Raw genomic sequence first — 17,100 nt, 5'->3', positions numbered from 1 at the left:
TAGCAGTTTGTGCATTGTACATTGTACATTGAAGATTTTGACTTGCAATAAATGAAGTAAATCACTTGGATTTGAATTATGGGCACAGTTGTGCTAAGCTTAAAATAATCCCTCCAAATAACAATAAAGAAATAATCCCTCCAAATAACAATAAAGAAATTTCAGAAATAATGCTTTGAAAATAATTATAATACCTTAACACTCAGATGTAGTTTGCTTTGATGTAAGTGACCATCAATAAGTACTTGGCTACAGCAGTCAAACTACTCAACAGAGCAAGTGTTCATACCTTGATTGACAGTGATACTGACATCAGTGTTTTGTCAGTCCAGTATCATTTTTTGGGTCCAAATAATTTAATACTGCTATTATGCAGGGCATCTCATCCTACTCAATCCACTTTATAGTTTACATCAGTTAGTTTATGTAGAGTAATCTTGTCGATCAAAAAATTACTGCGTTGCTTCCAGTTTCATGGATCAAACAATTAACTTGTCTCCTGTCAGAAAACAAAAAAAACAATCTGGCAGTTATAAACACAAGGAAATACTGAGACAACCAGCTGTCCAGAATCAAAGGTGGAATGAATACTGTGTTGAAAGTTATGAATTTGTGTTACGGTAAGCCAGAACACAAAACTGAAATGTATCAATGATGATCAGTTAAATGAATATACTGTATGCTGGTTATGCGACTTGCATAATTAAAGACATGTCGTTTCATATGATTTATATCATGTTGTTTGATTGCTTATATCTCTGAAAAATAATAACTCTTGAGCATGTGGGTCTAAAAAAAATTGCACTTAAAGTCTTTTTTAAATGTGATTTACAAGAATTAGATTTGGTAAAAACGATGAATAAAGCAAAATCTGTGTCTAGTATTTTTGGGAATAAACAAGGTTGTACAATTTGCACAGTGTAAATAAAGGTTGGTACACTATATTATTACCTGGTAAACTCTAAGCGTCCCATGAATTATTGAAGATTTTATTTACTTTTACTTTATTTCATATTGGAAAATATGCACATGCAAGATAATAACATAAATACAATCATAGTAATTTTTATAACAGTTTCTTGAACAACAAGAGCAGGTCATTGGTTTGTGCAGTATGGCAATCTGGCTGATTTTGTCTTCACTTTTTTTTTTACATCAATAAGTGTTGGGACGCTGAAAATGCTATAATTTTTTAATGCACATAAATCTTGGGACACAAAAAAATAAATATATTTTCATGTCCCAAGACTTACAATCATTATGGTGTACATTTTTCAGGATAAAGAGAGATATGGACCAGATAATTAAAAGTAAGGATGTATCTTATGTGTACACTTTTCAGGATAAAGAGAGATATGGACCAGATAATTAAAAGTTTAGGGATTAATGAGAATAATCCAGAGGAAAATATGGGACTGGTTCTGATTATCTCCCTTGTTGCTTCAAGCACACGGGAAGCACATGTAAGTCTTATTTTTCTTCCCGGTATACCTAACAGATCATCAATTTCTGTAAAACAATAAATCTTGCCCAATGGGTTTTTTAATTTGATAGTTGTAAGCTGTTGATAAAGACCATCAGATTCAAAAACCTGTCTAGATATATTTATTGGGTCTCTAATTTCCTATAAACAAATTAGTAATCAGTTTTATAACTTTACTGTTATTGAACAGATAAAACCTTTTGCTAATAAATCCAGTATGGCAATTTGATATTTTTCTATCATACTATAAATGACAAATTGTTCACCAACATTAATTTGAATTTGTGTTCTTAAATTTAAGTCTGTAACACAAGGCATTACAGGTCTTGATTTTGATTAATTTGTTTATGAAAAAATTATTAAATTTGACTAAAGTTGTACAAACAAAATGATAAAATACTATTTATAGTAGGCGATATAAATGTATAATTGTTTAAATTTATGAACTAATGAATTCATTGCCTTGTTTCCATTTAACTATTTCTAAGCTGTTATAGCTTTTATTTTTAAGATTCTTTGGTGTTTTTTCCCCATTAGTTTTGTCATTCCAAGCTGTTGGCTCTGAACCTTCTCCTTGACCTTTCCAAGTATGTGACTCCAGACATTGTCCTTGACAGGATAATACCCTATATGGTAAGTATGCTTCATTCATTTGTAACAGTATTGTGCCAAGTTGATGGAAAGAGGTAGTATTCATTAGACACAGTGCCTTTGGCAATGATTGAAAGAGCTAATGTAACATTAGTGCTGTATCTATGCATTGGTTGAATGAGATAATGTAACATAAGTAATGTAACATTAGTGCTGTATCTATGCATTGGTTGAATGAGATAATGTAACATAAGTGATGTGCCTTTTGCAATGGTTGACAGAGGTAGTGTAATGTTAGCAATGTGCCTTATGAAGTGTTTAATTGAGATAAAGTAACATTTATAGCTTATATATGTTTTGCCATCTTTAAATAAGATCATTATTATTATTATTATTATTAGTAATGTGCCTAGTGCAATAGGTGAAAGTGTCACAATAGTGCTGTGCGTAGAGCAGTTGTTGAAAGAGGTGGTGTAGCTTGAGTTATGCATTAGTAATGATTGAAATAGATAGTGTAACATTAGTGATGTACCTTATGCAATGGTTGAAAGAGGTAGTGTAACATTAGCACTGTGCCTTATGCAGTGTTTAATAGAGATAGTGTAACTATAGTGATGTGCCTAGTGCAATGGGTGAAGATAGTTTAACATTAATGATGTGCCTTCTGCAGTAGTTGAAAGAGATAGTGTAACATTAGTGATTTGCCTTACGCATTGGTTGAAAGACATAGTGTAACATTAGTGATTTGCCTTATGCATTGGTTGAAAGAAATAGTGTAACATTAGTGATTTGCCTTCTGCAGTAGTTGAAAGAGATAGTGTAACATTAGTGATTTGCCTTATGCATTGGTTGAAAGAGATAGTGTAACATTAGTGATTTGCCTTATGCATTGGTTGAAAGAGATAGTGTAACATTGGTGATTTGCCTAATGCAATGGTTGAAAGAGATAGTGTAACATTGGTGCTGTGCTTTATGCAATGAATTGACATACACCTATTCTTAATTTATTATCATATTTAGTATAATGCATTTGTTCAGTCTGAAAAAGTTGTCTGTGTAAATTTTGTCACAAATATTAAACAATACAGTGATTGCTTTTACTTGAGCAGAATCTGTTTTAAATTGATCTTGTGACCTACGTTTGATAAAAGTAGTTTACAACCTTCGCATAACCCATCATCTGTATCTCAGTTCACATAAAATTTAACATGCATCCTTTTGTCATGACCCTACAAATAATACTCTTATTCAGGCATGAATTTACACTTTTAACTATTAGTGCCTCTTTCAGCTAAAAAAACATTGGATATTATTGCTGAGAAAATTATGTTAATAATATGAAACATAAAATCATCTGTCAGTTATTTTAGAGTTTTTAAATATAACACCATCTGCTAATTATGTTAGCAGTGTTACACATAACACAATCTGTTAATTATGTTAGCAGTGTTACACATAACACAATCAGTTAATTATGTTAGCAGTGTTACACAACACAATCTGTTAATTATGTTGCAGTGTTACACATAACACAATCTGTTAATTATGTTAGCACTGTTACACATATCACAATCAGTCAGTTATGGTGGTAATCTTAAATATAATGCAATCTGTTAATCATGTTAGCAGTGTTAACATTTATGCACAACATAATAGTGTATGAAAAAATGATTTAATACAAGGATTGTAAAAAATATAGGATACATGAGTAAATGCATATATTCTCTTCTCTCACTCACTCTCTCTAAAAAATGCCGCTTTTAATTTTATTAATATTCTATAGCATCAACTCATAATTAAAATAACATCAACACTTAATTAAAATATTTAAACAAAGTTTGGCTGTGGGGGCTACTCATGAGATAGAATTTGAATGTAAAGACTAATTCCCAATCGGAGCTATGCATATCCCAGCGTTACAATGTACACTGGGATGATCCCAGCTTAAGTAGAATTGGCGCTAGGCTAATCCCAGCTCAAGTAAAATCTGTGCTAGGATGATCCCAGCATTTGAGTATATTCTAGGCTGATCCCATCTTCAAGTAAATCTATACTAGGCTGATCCCAGCATGATTGTTTATTCTGGGCTGATCCCATCTTAACTAAATCTATGCTAGGCTGATCCCAGCATGCTAATGTATTATGGGCTGATCCCATCTTAACTAAATCTATGCTAGGCTAATCCCAGCATGCTAATGTATTATGGGCTGATCCCATCTTAACTAAATCTATGCTAGGCTGATTCCAGCATGCTAATGTATTATGAGCTGATCCCATCTTAACTAAATCTATGCTAGGCTAATCCCAGCATGCTAATGTATTATGGGCTGATCCCATCTTAACTAAATCTATGCTAGGCTAATCCCAGCATGCTAATGTATTATGGGCTGATCCCATCTTAACTAAATCTATGCTAGGCTGATTCCAGCATGCTAATGTATTATGGGCTGATCCCATCCTTACTAAATCTATGCTAGGCTAATCCCAGCATGCTAATGTATTATGGGCTGATCCCATCTTAACTAAATCTATGCTAGGCTAATCCCAGCATGCTAATGTATTATGGGCTGATCCCATCTTAACTAAATCTATGCTAGGCTGATTCCAGCATGCTAATGTATTATGAGCTGATCCCATCTTAACTAAATCTATGCTAGGCTAATCCCAGCATGCTAATGTATTATGGGCTGATCCCATCTTAACTAAATCTATGCTAGGCTAATCCCAGCATGCTAATGTATTATGGGCTGATCCCATCTTAACTAAATCTATGCTAGGCTGATTCCAGCATGCTAATGTATTATGGGCTGATCCCATCTTAACTAAATCTATGCTAGGCTGATTCCAGCATGCTAATGTATTATGGGCTGATCCCATCTTAACTAAATCTATGCTAGGCTGATTCCAGCATGCTAATGTATTATGGGCTGATCCCATCTTAACTAAATCTATGCTAGGCTGATTCCAGCATGCTAATGTATTATGGGCTGATCCCATCTTAACTAAATCTATGCTAGGCTAATCCCAGCATGCTAATGTATTATGGGCTGATCCCATCTTAACTAAATCTATGCTAGGCTGATTCCAGCATGCTAATGTATTATGGGCTGATCCCATCTTAACTAAATCTATGCTAGGCTGATCCCAGCATGCTAATGTATTATGGGCTGATCCCATCTTAACTAAATCTATGCTAGGCTGATAGATTATGAGTGTCCGATTGGGGGAAAAATGCCAAATTGAATTTGATATTAATATATCAAATGAAAGCCCCAAAGAGGATGCCAGTTTGGAATGTGAAAATCCATTTGGAAGGACTGATGTCCAAAAACACATGATACTAAATATATGTGTACAACTGTTCCTGAGCATAAAGAAGTCGGTTAGGGTGAACTCTGATGTAGCGTGTATAACATGATGAAGACCATCTTCCTAAAGTCTGAATTAGATGGTCCTCCATACCAACTGCAGTTGCATTGTGGCTGCTCCAATACAAAATGAATGAGCAGAAAAGTTTTGCTCATCATAGCCCATGCGTGCCCGCAGGAGCTTCAAGTACGACAGAAAAAGTTCCCTACTAAACGGATGGCCCATGGAATCCACAAATAAAGGAGCATTTGCCCCATGACCTCAAACCAAACCCCCTTGCCGCTGACTCAAATACCACCCCTTACAAGGCACACGACACATGCGCAAATTCCGAAAGAAAGAAATCTTGACACATGAACGAAATGGCTCCATTTTTGAAGATGGCAATGTCAGTATAGACATAGATTTGTCTGTTGAAAATGTCACATCCCAAATCCTCAGGTAATTGCTTGATGAAATGCTCTGCAGTGATCGAACTGTGAATTCACCATATCGCAAGAATCCAAAAAATGCCATCAGACACATCAGCCTTTGTTAATGATTTCATCAGTTGCAGAATTGTCATGGGTCACCAGAATTCTTTTTTTTTGGCCTCTGATTTCCCACCAGTCCTGCACATGCTGTGTCAAAATGGCACACAATATCCAGAAATGTTTGTATTCCATGACAGTGGAAGAACAGTGTGTGGTAAGACAGTCATGCTTTCAATGAACCCATATGAAGTGCTCTCCATTAAACCTATATGCAGAGCAGTGCCATATAATGTGGAGGGCCGTATCGGTCTGTGCACGCACGAGACTGCTGAGCTGTGAACACACTATCCAAAACATGTTTGTATTTGCCTGTCACGGAATGCCAGTGGCATAGCTGCCAAGCCTCACAAAATTTGGTGTGAATTTCACAACTTTTTCAGCGATTCGTGGATTCACACTGCAAGCCAAAAATTCATGAATTCTCCAATTCTCAATTAGTTTAAATCTTTAATAAAATAACTGATTTCCCATTAAGCGCTAGTTGTGATAATCGTAGTTGCCAAAATGGTCCGGTACTGCTGGTTGCGATATTAGTAGAACTACAGCTGATTAATACAGTTGGCTCAGTAGCTAGCATTTTAGCCATTTTAATATATATATATATATATATATATATATATATATATATATATATATATATATATATATATATATATATATATATATAAGAGTAGTTTTACAAATGTTTTTGAGAGAAACTGGGGCCTAACCGGAATTTTGCTCCACACATGCATCACCAACACTGATTTGAGTTACCGTTCAGCATCGCATGTAATATTTTGAAAATGTCTTCATCACCAAGGAAAAAGAAATGTATTGCTCAAAAAGTGAAGTTTAATTTGGAATATACATGATATGGGATCAGTTCGTAGCCTCATCCACAACAAATCAAGTTGAGGCTACGACATTGTAGCTAAGTCACAGAGACGATGTGAGGAAGCACATCGGTTGCAATAAAAACATAGAAGTTGGGAAAATTAAGAATTCACAGATTTCAGCTCTGGAATATTTTAAGCCATCAGCAGAAGACCTGCAAGCTACCAACGCGGCAGCATTATTTGTGAGTTTTTGTGTTTAACACAATCTACCTTTATTGGCTGGAGACCATACTAAACATTTGTTCCGACAAATATTCCTGGACTCTAAAATCGCTTCCAAATTTTCCTGTGGAGGAACCAAAAGTGCTGCAGCTCATGTGCATTCCTCACAGCAACAGTGACAGCGAAAGAGCATTTTCTCTAGTAAGGAAAAATAAGACAGACTTTTGGGCCTCCTTAGCTGCAGAAAATTTGTCAGCAATTTTAGTCACCAAGATCAACCAGCAGGCAAGAAGTCTGAACTGTTTAGAAAACAAATTTACAATCAAGCAGTTGAGGAAGTTCAAGTCTGCCAAAGTATCAATAAATAACTACAAGAACAAGTGAAGTTTATGAGTACCATAATAAATAGAAATGCAGATATATTGCTGCATATATGTAGTGCTTAGTTTTATATTGCGATCTTGATATAGTATAGTATTGATGGTCAGAGTGGATGGAGTTAATGTCATGGTATTTTTTCACTAATTCATGTCCAAATTCATGACTTTTTATCCCTATTTTCACTAATTGTGAGCCTGGAAGGTTGGCAGCTATGCAGTGGAAGAATGTGTTGTAAGATGGTCATGTCTTCCAATGAACCCATCTGAATTGCATTGTCCATACGATGTGGACATCGGTACCAGTCTGTGCATTTACAAGACCTGAAGGAAGAAAATTGAAAAGCAGAACCAGGCAGTAGGAAGTGCTATGGTGATGTGCAAAAACAATCTGAAGTCAGCACAAAATTACAAATTTGAGGGGGCCCCGAGTGGCCGAGTGGACTAAAGCGCTTTCCGTTATGGATCACTACCATCTCACCTCTGTCTGCGTGGGTTCAAGTCTAGGATTTGGCCAATGTAGGTATGTGAGAAAGCTTGCTAGTAGCTTCTCGAGGATCGGTGGTTCTTCCCAAGGTTTTCCTGGGTTCTTCCTCCACCATTAATACTGGCCGCCATGCATAGCCTATCGTGTGCTGAAAAATGGCGTTAAACCCCACAACAACAACAACAACAACAAACTTGAAATTTCATGTTAGCAATGTTACACATAACACAATCTGTCAGTTAGTAATGCTACACATAACAATCTGTCATTTATGGTGGTAATGTTACATATAACACAGTATGTTTTATACTGTTAAATATAGCCCTGTTATATGCTGGATTATGTAACAGCCAGATATATTAGTAGCTCGATCCTTTGGGTATTTCTGTTCTATGATGGTGTCATTGTGAAATTTGCATTATTGGTGGTAAAAATACAAAAAAATGTCTTTAGGAGATATTATATGTGAATAATCAGGATAATTAGTATCTGGATAATTAACATTTTACTGTGACAAGGAAACTGATTATGAGAATAGATTGCTTCCAGAGGAAATATGATGGGTCAGAAAACTTAGCAAGACTGGTTTCATCTTCTTTTAGCAAGACTGGTTTCATTTTCTTTTAGCAAGACTGGTCTCATTTTCTTTTAGCAAGACTGGTTTCATTTTCAGATAGGTTTTGGTGACTTTAATGGTGAATTTTAATATGTATAGTTTCTTTAATGATGTGATGATGAACTGTCAGCATTCTAAGAAAACTTTTTCAACCTAAACTTAGGAGAAAGTTGTGAGCAGTTGTATCATGGTGGATGGTATTATGATGAATTGAATATTGGGAAAGGTTTAGCTTGAAAAGGGGCCCTGAGTGGCCGATTGGGCTAAAGCGCTCTCTGTTACGGATCAATGCCATCTCACCTCTCTCTGCGTGGGTTCAGGTCTAGGATTCAGCTGATGTGGGTATGTGAGAAAGCTTGCCAGTAGCTTCTCGTGGGTTGGTGGTTCTTCCCAGGCTTTTTCTGGGTTCTTCCTCCACCATTAATACTGGCCACCATGCATAGCCTGTTGTGTGCTGAAAAATGGCATTAAACCCCACAACAACAAAAATTAGCTTGAAAAATATCATAATTAGGAGATGACATTCCATGTAACATACGAAACAGAAAATTGTACATGTACCTGAGAGACAAAAATGTTATTAAGTTGTTTGTTGACTCAATTATTGCTGTTTTTTGTTGCATATGTGAAACTACCACCAATTTTTACAGTTAGATCTGACTTGAGAAAAGAGATTTTCTGAGACAGGTGTCTCTCATTAGTAGCCATACAATTAAATAATACAACTAATCCATACAGAAAAGATGTGGCCATTCATGCCAGTTGTTCTTTCAAGTCAGGTTAAATTGTGCCATAAATGGTTAATATAACTCCGTCATAAAGTATGACCTCTGATCAAATCTTCTTTTGTACAGATTGTTGTCTCTTTATGTTAAAAATGAAAGCATATATGAAACAGGTTTAGCAGCATATTGCAAGATCAGCACGATCCCTGCTGTGGTATATAGTGCTGAACAAAAGCTCTGTATATGTAGAGCAAAAAACGGTGTGTGAATTGTAGATGGCTGTGTCTGCAGTGAGATGAAGATAAAAGTATCATTAGAGTATTGCAGGGTTAGAAGTAAACAGTTAGCAACAGTAAGCAAATATTTGCTGCTGCCTTTATAATCTGGTATCAAAATGGCTTACCAAATGTCACGGGGGCCCCCTAGTAGCCAAGTGGTCCAAAAGCGTTCTCTGTTAAAATCACTGCCATCTCACCTCTGTCTGTGTGGGTTCAAGTCTCAGATTCTGCTAATGTGGGTTTGTGAGAAAGCTTGCCAGTAGCTTCTCATGGGTCGGTGGTTCTTTCTGGGGTTTTCCCAGAGTTCTTCCTCCACCATTAATACTGTATAGCCTATCGTGTGCTGAAAAACGGCGTTAAACCATACAACAACAACCAAGTGGCAAAAATATTTCAGTTAAATCATCATCCTAATCAGCCCTGTTTGGCCTTTGCTGCTTTAAACTCTATCTTTTTTTTATTACACATCTTGATCACATTTGCTATTACCATCACATATGGATCACATTTGCTATTACCCTCAGACCAAAATGACACACAATTGCTTACACATATGGATTATGTTTGCTATTACCATCAGACCAAAATGACACAATTGCTTACACATCTGGATCACATTTGCTATTACTGTCAGACCAAAAGCTATAGTGTATGCTGTGATGATACAATTGCAAATGGAGCCAGTTCATCACTCTTAGATGCACAAACCATATAAGCAATTTTAGAAATGCAAGGTAAGAACTGAAGGTCTGTAAAATTTAAGTCAGTATCTGATATGTTTTTATTTCATTGTAGATAAATTTTATTTCTGACAAGTTTGCCCAAGTGAGAGCCTTGACTATTCGCAGTGTAACCCTGTGTCTAGCAAACCTGAAGTCAGTTCCCAGAAGGTAAAATCTTGGATGATTAAGTTTTATTCAGTAATCTGGAAGAATTTAATTAATATTTAGGGATTAAAATACAGTTTTATTTTATTAATATGTTTTATGTCATGAATTCGAATGATTACTTTAAAACCAGGAAATAAAAAAATCCGGCTGTATACCTAAACACTGAATACATGTGAAATTTTCATTGTCATTGTTCTTCTTTAGAATACCAAGATAAGAAGTCACTTGATCAAAAAATTTGCCATTGCTGATTTTTCCAGTTCTTTATGCTTTGATATATGTCATTAACAGGTAAATAAAGTTAACTGTAATGATTTTTACACAGTAAAATCCTTGCTTTCCTTTTCATTTCAGTGATTCAAATGTTTTCTTGGAATACATATTTCCAAACCTGGTAAGTGCTTAAATTTGTTTCAGACTGAAAAAAATTTATATTTAGCACTCCTTTTATAACTTCTGCAAATGCGCCCATAACAGAGGAAACAATTTTTCCTAATGAATCAATCAAAATTCCTGCAAATGTCTAGTTACCTTATCTTTTTTTAAATTTAGGGGCATTCTAAAATTGGTTTCTTTTCATTAGAACTTTTTAAACCTTTCTTTAATATAGGTGCTCACAAAGAATGTGTAAAAAAAACATGCCAAACAATCTGTTCCAAATCTCTGCTTTAGAGGACCATTTAATAGTCTTTATCTTTTATTATAGATGAATCTGTTATAGAAATGTGGCATAACTAAGGAAACACTGAAGTTAACTGATACAATACATATATTCAAAAGAACTTAAATGTTAATAATAAGTCAATTTGTTTGAAAGCTTAATCAGTCCAAGGTGTCTTAGCATTAATAGTCTTTTTGGTCTTAACCATCATTCAGACTGACCAGAAATCTTGCAGCATGTGTCTTAACCATCATTCAGACTGACCAGAAATAATGCAACACGTGTCTTAACCATCATTCAGACTGACCAGAAATGTGGCAACACTTGTCTTAACCATCATTCAGACTGACCAGAAATAATGCAGCACGTGTCTTAACCATCATTTAGACTGACCAGAAATATGGCAACACTTGTCTTAACCATCATTCAGTCTGACTAAAAATCTGGCAGCATGTAGCTTAACCATCATTCAGACTGACCAGAATTATGGCACATGTGTCTTAACCATCATTCAGACTGACTAAAAATCTGGTAGCATGTATCTTAACCATTGTTTAGACTGTCCAGAAATCTGGCAGCATATGTCTTAACCATCATTCGCACTGACCAGAATTATGGTATGTGTGTCTTAACCATGATTCACACTGATCAGAATTTTGGTAGATGTGTCTTAACCATCATTCAGACTGACCAGAATTACGGTACATGTGTCTTAACCATCATTCAGACTGACTATAATTATGGTAGATGTGTCTTAACTATCATTCAGACTGACTAGAATTATGGTACATGTGTCTTAACCATCATTCAGACTGACCAGACTTATGGTACATGTGTCTTAACCATCATTCACACTGACCAGAATTATGGTAGATGTGTCTTAACCATCATTCACACTGACCAGAAATCTGGCAATGTGCTTTCTGTCAATGTGCTTTATACACCGAAAATTAACACTTGGGAGTGATTGGTAGCAACTATCTACAATGCTTCAGATGAAATATTTTCCAATGAAGCTTAGGTAAGTATTGATATGAGGAGTAACTGCTGGATAAATGAAAACCATAAAGAAATGTAATTGTATGAGGAGTAACTGCTGGATAAATGAAAGCCATAAAGAAATGTAATTGTATGAGGTGTAACTGCTGGATAAATGAAAACCATAAAGAAATGCAATTGTTTGAGGTGTAACTGCTGGATAAATGAAAACCATAAAGAAATGTAATTGTTCATGCTATTAAGAACAACTAAATATACTTATATGTAGTCACATAATTACTATCAATTTGTGCACCTCGAAAATGGTTCTTGTCAATCTCTGAAAAAAGAAACCTCTAAAGTTTTACCCTCCAAAATTAATCTTTGCAAAATTTAGGTGGTCCAAAATTTTAAACGGGCTGAAAAGGTGCATAAGCTAGAATAATTGTGGTAATTACCATTTGCCTTCAGTGTTGTGCTTATTTTGTAAACTAACTGACATTCAATTAAAAAATCTGGGTGTTGTGCTTATTATTTTTAAAAATACCTCTGACTTTCATTTTGGATTAAAATATCATAAGTTGTTGTGCTTATTGTGAAAACTTCATACAGTGTGAATGAACTTTACAACATTTAAGATTCAATATACCAACTAATACCTGAAAATTAATGAGCTTTGGGTATGCTATGACAACCTGGAGATAATAGGTAAGATTTCTTATGAATTTTAGATCCTCATACATTGATGTAATGTGTACAAAATACCAAATTACCTGTAAAATAGTGTGCACCCATTTGCAGCATTGTAAAAACGGGTCTGTCATCTCATTATGTACATGCAGATCTGGGTCTACAGTAGTGGTGTTTCATATGTATCGCTATTGGTATGTATCTGGACTCAGCATGATGATGTTAGCAAACATTATGGGTCAGTGATAACACTCAAATCCAACTCCACCCAGATTTTCTGAGTCCTATAACCTTGTTCTTGTCAAAGCACTTGTCATATGGATCCTGATCTGCTTAACTTCACCTTATGGCAGATATGGGTTGATGCTACAAGTTGGTGCATATAATATGCAAATAGGGTGTAGTAGTTCTTCATGATAAACAACTTATCAGTGCCAATTTTCAGTTTGGAAAAATTACGGTATAGTAGTTTTTTCTTTGTATGAGTTTTCTCTATGTGACACAGTGCAGTAGTTCTTCACTGTAACCAACTTTCTTTGTGCTAATTTCCTGTTTGTAGCAAATATGGGACAGTAGTTACCATGATAACCAACTTTCTTAGTACTAATTTTTTGCATGTAACAAGCAGAGTGCAGTAGTTCTTCATGTTAACCAGCTTCCTTAGTCCTAATTGTCTGTATGTAGCAAATATGTTCTGCATGTAACAGATATCGGTTCAAGTTCTTAATGAATTTGTCATTCACTTGTTAATGAATTTTGATGATTAAGATGGGCATATGTGAGTATTTTCTGACGTTGCCAGCCATATTGGCCTGCAAGAATTTCATTATACAGTGTTTGGCTGTTAATTTTATCCATTCAGCCATCTGGACTTTTGAGTCTGGGTTTTAATCATGGTGGCATCCAAAACTGGAGAATGATCTTGATTGACTTCACCTTCTGCAACAGTGTCATACACAGAATGTAATCAATGGACGAGCCAGCTTTCCATCTGTCCAGCCGACCGGAACATACCTGCAACACCAATATTGATCCAGCTTTCCATCTGTCCAGCTGACCGGAACATACCTGCAACACCAATATTGATCCAGCTTTCCATCTGTCCAGCCGACTGGAACATACCTGCAACACCAATATTGATCCAGCCATACATGCTGATCCAGCAGACTGGTTTCATGAACAGTGTACCGCTTCAGACCAGGATGCTTCAAGACTGGCTATTTCCTTATGGCATGACCTACTTATGCATACTGATGATATAGCGTCATCGTTAATATATGCATACTGATGATATAGCGTCATCTTTGATATATGCATACTGATGATATAGCATCATCATTGATATATGCATACTGATGATATAGCGTCATCATTGATATATGCATACTGATGATATAGCGTCATCATTGATATATGCATACTGATGATATAGCGTCATCATTGATATATGCATACTGATGATATAGCGTCATCATTGATATATGCATACTGATGATATAGCGTCATCGTTGATATATGCATACTGATGATATAGCGTCATCTTTGATATATGCATACTGATGATATAGCGTCATCGTTGATATATGGTATGACCTACCCTTGGATTTGCAGATTGGACGAGGATAATATTGTAGCCAAGGAACATTCCAACTTGTTGCTTGATAATTCTGATTCAACGATAGAACACACAGAATTTTAGTTTCAAAACCACCTTTTAGGAAATTTATAGAACCTTGCCTACAGCAGAATGCTCTTCTATGTCAGTAAATACAGCCTATTAAATCAAGATGATGAATTTCCATCCTTTAGATCAAAGATTACGGACATTACTATGTGTCTTTTAGATAAGATCTGTGACCTGCTAATAGTAAAGCAATCACATCAGCTAGTCAGCTTCCTGTCACCTTCTTCCTGCACTGATATATGTCTTTTACCAACTATGTTGAAGTGCCTTGCCTTGACAGATCTTTCAAACTTTCACTGCCATGAATTTGTCTCTCTGACAATGTTATAAGTGGACAGACAAGTGTTCAGTGCCATGTCAATATTGGCAAGGAATGTGGTTTCCACTTCTTACTCAGTTTGGCTTCCATTGCTATATACTGTTTCGCAGATGAGGCTGGAAATGACCACTTGTGGGATGCTCTCAGCCAGATCACCAAGGTCATCAATAGGGCAGGTCACCACACATTGCCCTAATGTCCACCTGCAATTTTGGCCTTATCATAAGGGATACTCTCCTGTGTCCTTTGTTAAAGCCACTTAATGCATAACCCTGTGCTCTCTCCCTTTTGGTTCCTTCATCACATCCAGGTTACGAATTGATGACTCATTAGATACATAGGTAATGTTGGGTGTTTTAATATGTTTGGAATACAATGTCCAACATTGAACACTGACTGATTACAGTAGTGACTCATTAGAGACACAGGTAATTTTGGGTGTTGTAACATGTTTGGAATACAGTGTCCAACATTGAACATTGAATGATTACAGTAGTGACTCATTAGATACACAGGTAATTTTGGGTGTTGTAACATGTTTGGAATACAATATCTGACAATGAACAACGACTGATTACAGTAGTGACTCATTAGAGACACAGGTAATTTTGGGTGTTGTAACATGTTTGGAATACAATGTCCGACATTGAACACTGACTGATTACAGTAGTGACTCATTAGACACAGGTAATTTTGGGTGTTGTAACATGTTTGGAATACAATATCCAACAATGAACAACGACTGATTACAGTAGTGACTCATTAGAGACAGTTAATTTTGGATGTTGTAACATGTTTGGAATACAATGTCCAACAATGGACACTGATTACAGAGTGACTCATTAGATACACAGGTGATTTTGGGTGTTGTAACATGTTTCGAATACAATGTCTGACAATGAAAACTGACTGATTACAGTGGTGGCTCATTACATACACAGGTAATTTTGGGTGTTGTAACATGTTTGGAATCCAATGACCGACAATGAACAATGACTGATTACAGTAGTGACTCATTAGATACACAGGTGATTTTGGGTGTTGTAACATGTTTGGAATACAATGTCCAACATTGAACACTGACTTATTACAGTAGCGACTGATTAGATAAACAGTTGATTATGGGTGTTTTAACATGTTTAGCATACAACGTCCAACATTGAACACCGACTGATTACAATGGGGACTCTTTAGAGACACTTGTAATTTTGGATGTTGTAACATGTTAAGAATACAATATCGGAAAATTACCATTGACTAAGTGCAGTAGAGGCTCAGTAGAGTCGAATTCTGCCTGTAAAACATGTTCTGGTTTTAATGTCAAATTTTAAGTCGATGGATGTTCCAAAATTCTAGAAAACAAAAATATTTTTAATAATTTTGGCCATGGGTGAGTAGCATTACTTGGATAAAAATAGAAATGCACATTAGTGAAGCAAAATAAAAATGTCGAGAACTAATAATTAATGTTCAAAGATGGTATTTATTAATTTTTTTGGCATGTGGCTGTCATGGTCATAATTGTTTATAAATTTGGTGGTAGTTGAATTGTTACTATACTTTTGAATGATGTTTTGTTCCTTTTCCTACCACTCTCAATTCGCGCATGCTTTCAGCACCTTTTTTGTTGATCATTCATTTTATTTTTCAGGCTCTTGTATATAATGTCATTCAGTACATGGTGCAATCATCAAATTTCTGATCATTCTTGTTATAACATTCATCAGATTTTCATTCTTGTTATAACATTCATCAGATTTTCATTCTTTTATAACATTCATCAGATTTTCATTCATTTTTGTTATAACATTCATCAGATTTTCATTCATTCTTGTTATAACATTCATCAGATTTTCATTCAATCTTGTTATAACATTCATCCGATTTTCATTCACTTTTGCTATATAACATTCATCAGATTTTCATTCATGATATAATATTCATCAGATTTTCATTCTTGTTATAACGTTCATCAGATTTTCATTCTTGTTATAACATTCATCAAATTTTCATTTATTCTTGTTATAACTTTTATCAGATTTTCAATCATTCTTGATATAACATTCATCAGATTTTCATTCAATCTTGTTATAACATTCATGAGATTTTCATTCATTCTTGTTATAACATTCATGAGATTTTCAATCATTCTTGTTATAACATTCATCAGATTTTCATTCAATCTTGTTATAACATTCATGAGATTTTCATTCATTCTTGTTATAACATTCATCAGATTTTCATTCAATCTTGTTATAACATTCATGAGATTTTCATTCATTCTTGTTATAACATTCATGAGATTTTCATTCATTCTTGTTATAACATTCATCAGATTTTCATTCATGATATAACATTCATCAAATTTTCATTCTTGTT

At 35.1% G+C, this 17,100-nt stretch overlaps 1 protein-coding gene across 2 annotated transcripts in view; it reads left to right on the top strand.

Moving 5' to 3' along the window:
* The window catches only part of LOC149781200 (phosphoinositide 3-kinase regulatory subunit 4-like), a 137,579-nt gene that overhangs the window by 32,858 nt on the left and 87,621 nt on the right, over positions 1-17,100 (top strand). For both annotated transcript variants that reach the window (XM_089935262.1, XM_089935261.1), the window contains exons 10-13: positions 1,343-1,463; positions 2,021-2,116; positions 10,295-10,389; positions 10,744-10,783. In XM_089935262.1, coding sequence (XP_089791388.1) covers positions 1,343-1,463; positions 2,021-2,116; positions 10,295-10,389; positions 10,744-10,783 — 352 coding nt within the window. The remainder of the gene's footprint in view (positions 1-1,342; positions 1,464-2,020; positions 2,117-10,294; positions 10,390-10,743; positions 10,784-17,100) is intronic.

Source organism: Sinohyriopsis cumingii, chromosome 15, assembly GCF_028554795.1.
Source record: "Sinohyriopsis cumingii isolate HCF-2022 chromosome 15, ASM2855479v2, whole genome shotgun sequence".
Classification (NCBI taxonomy): Eukaryota; Metazoa; Mollusca; class Bivalvia; order Unionida; family Unionidae; genus Sinohyriopsis; species Sinohyriopsis cumingii.
This window is presented reverse-complemented; position numbering and strand designations above follow the sequence as displayed.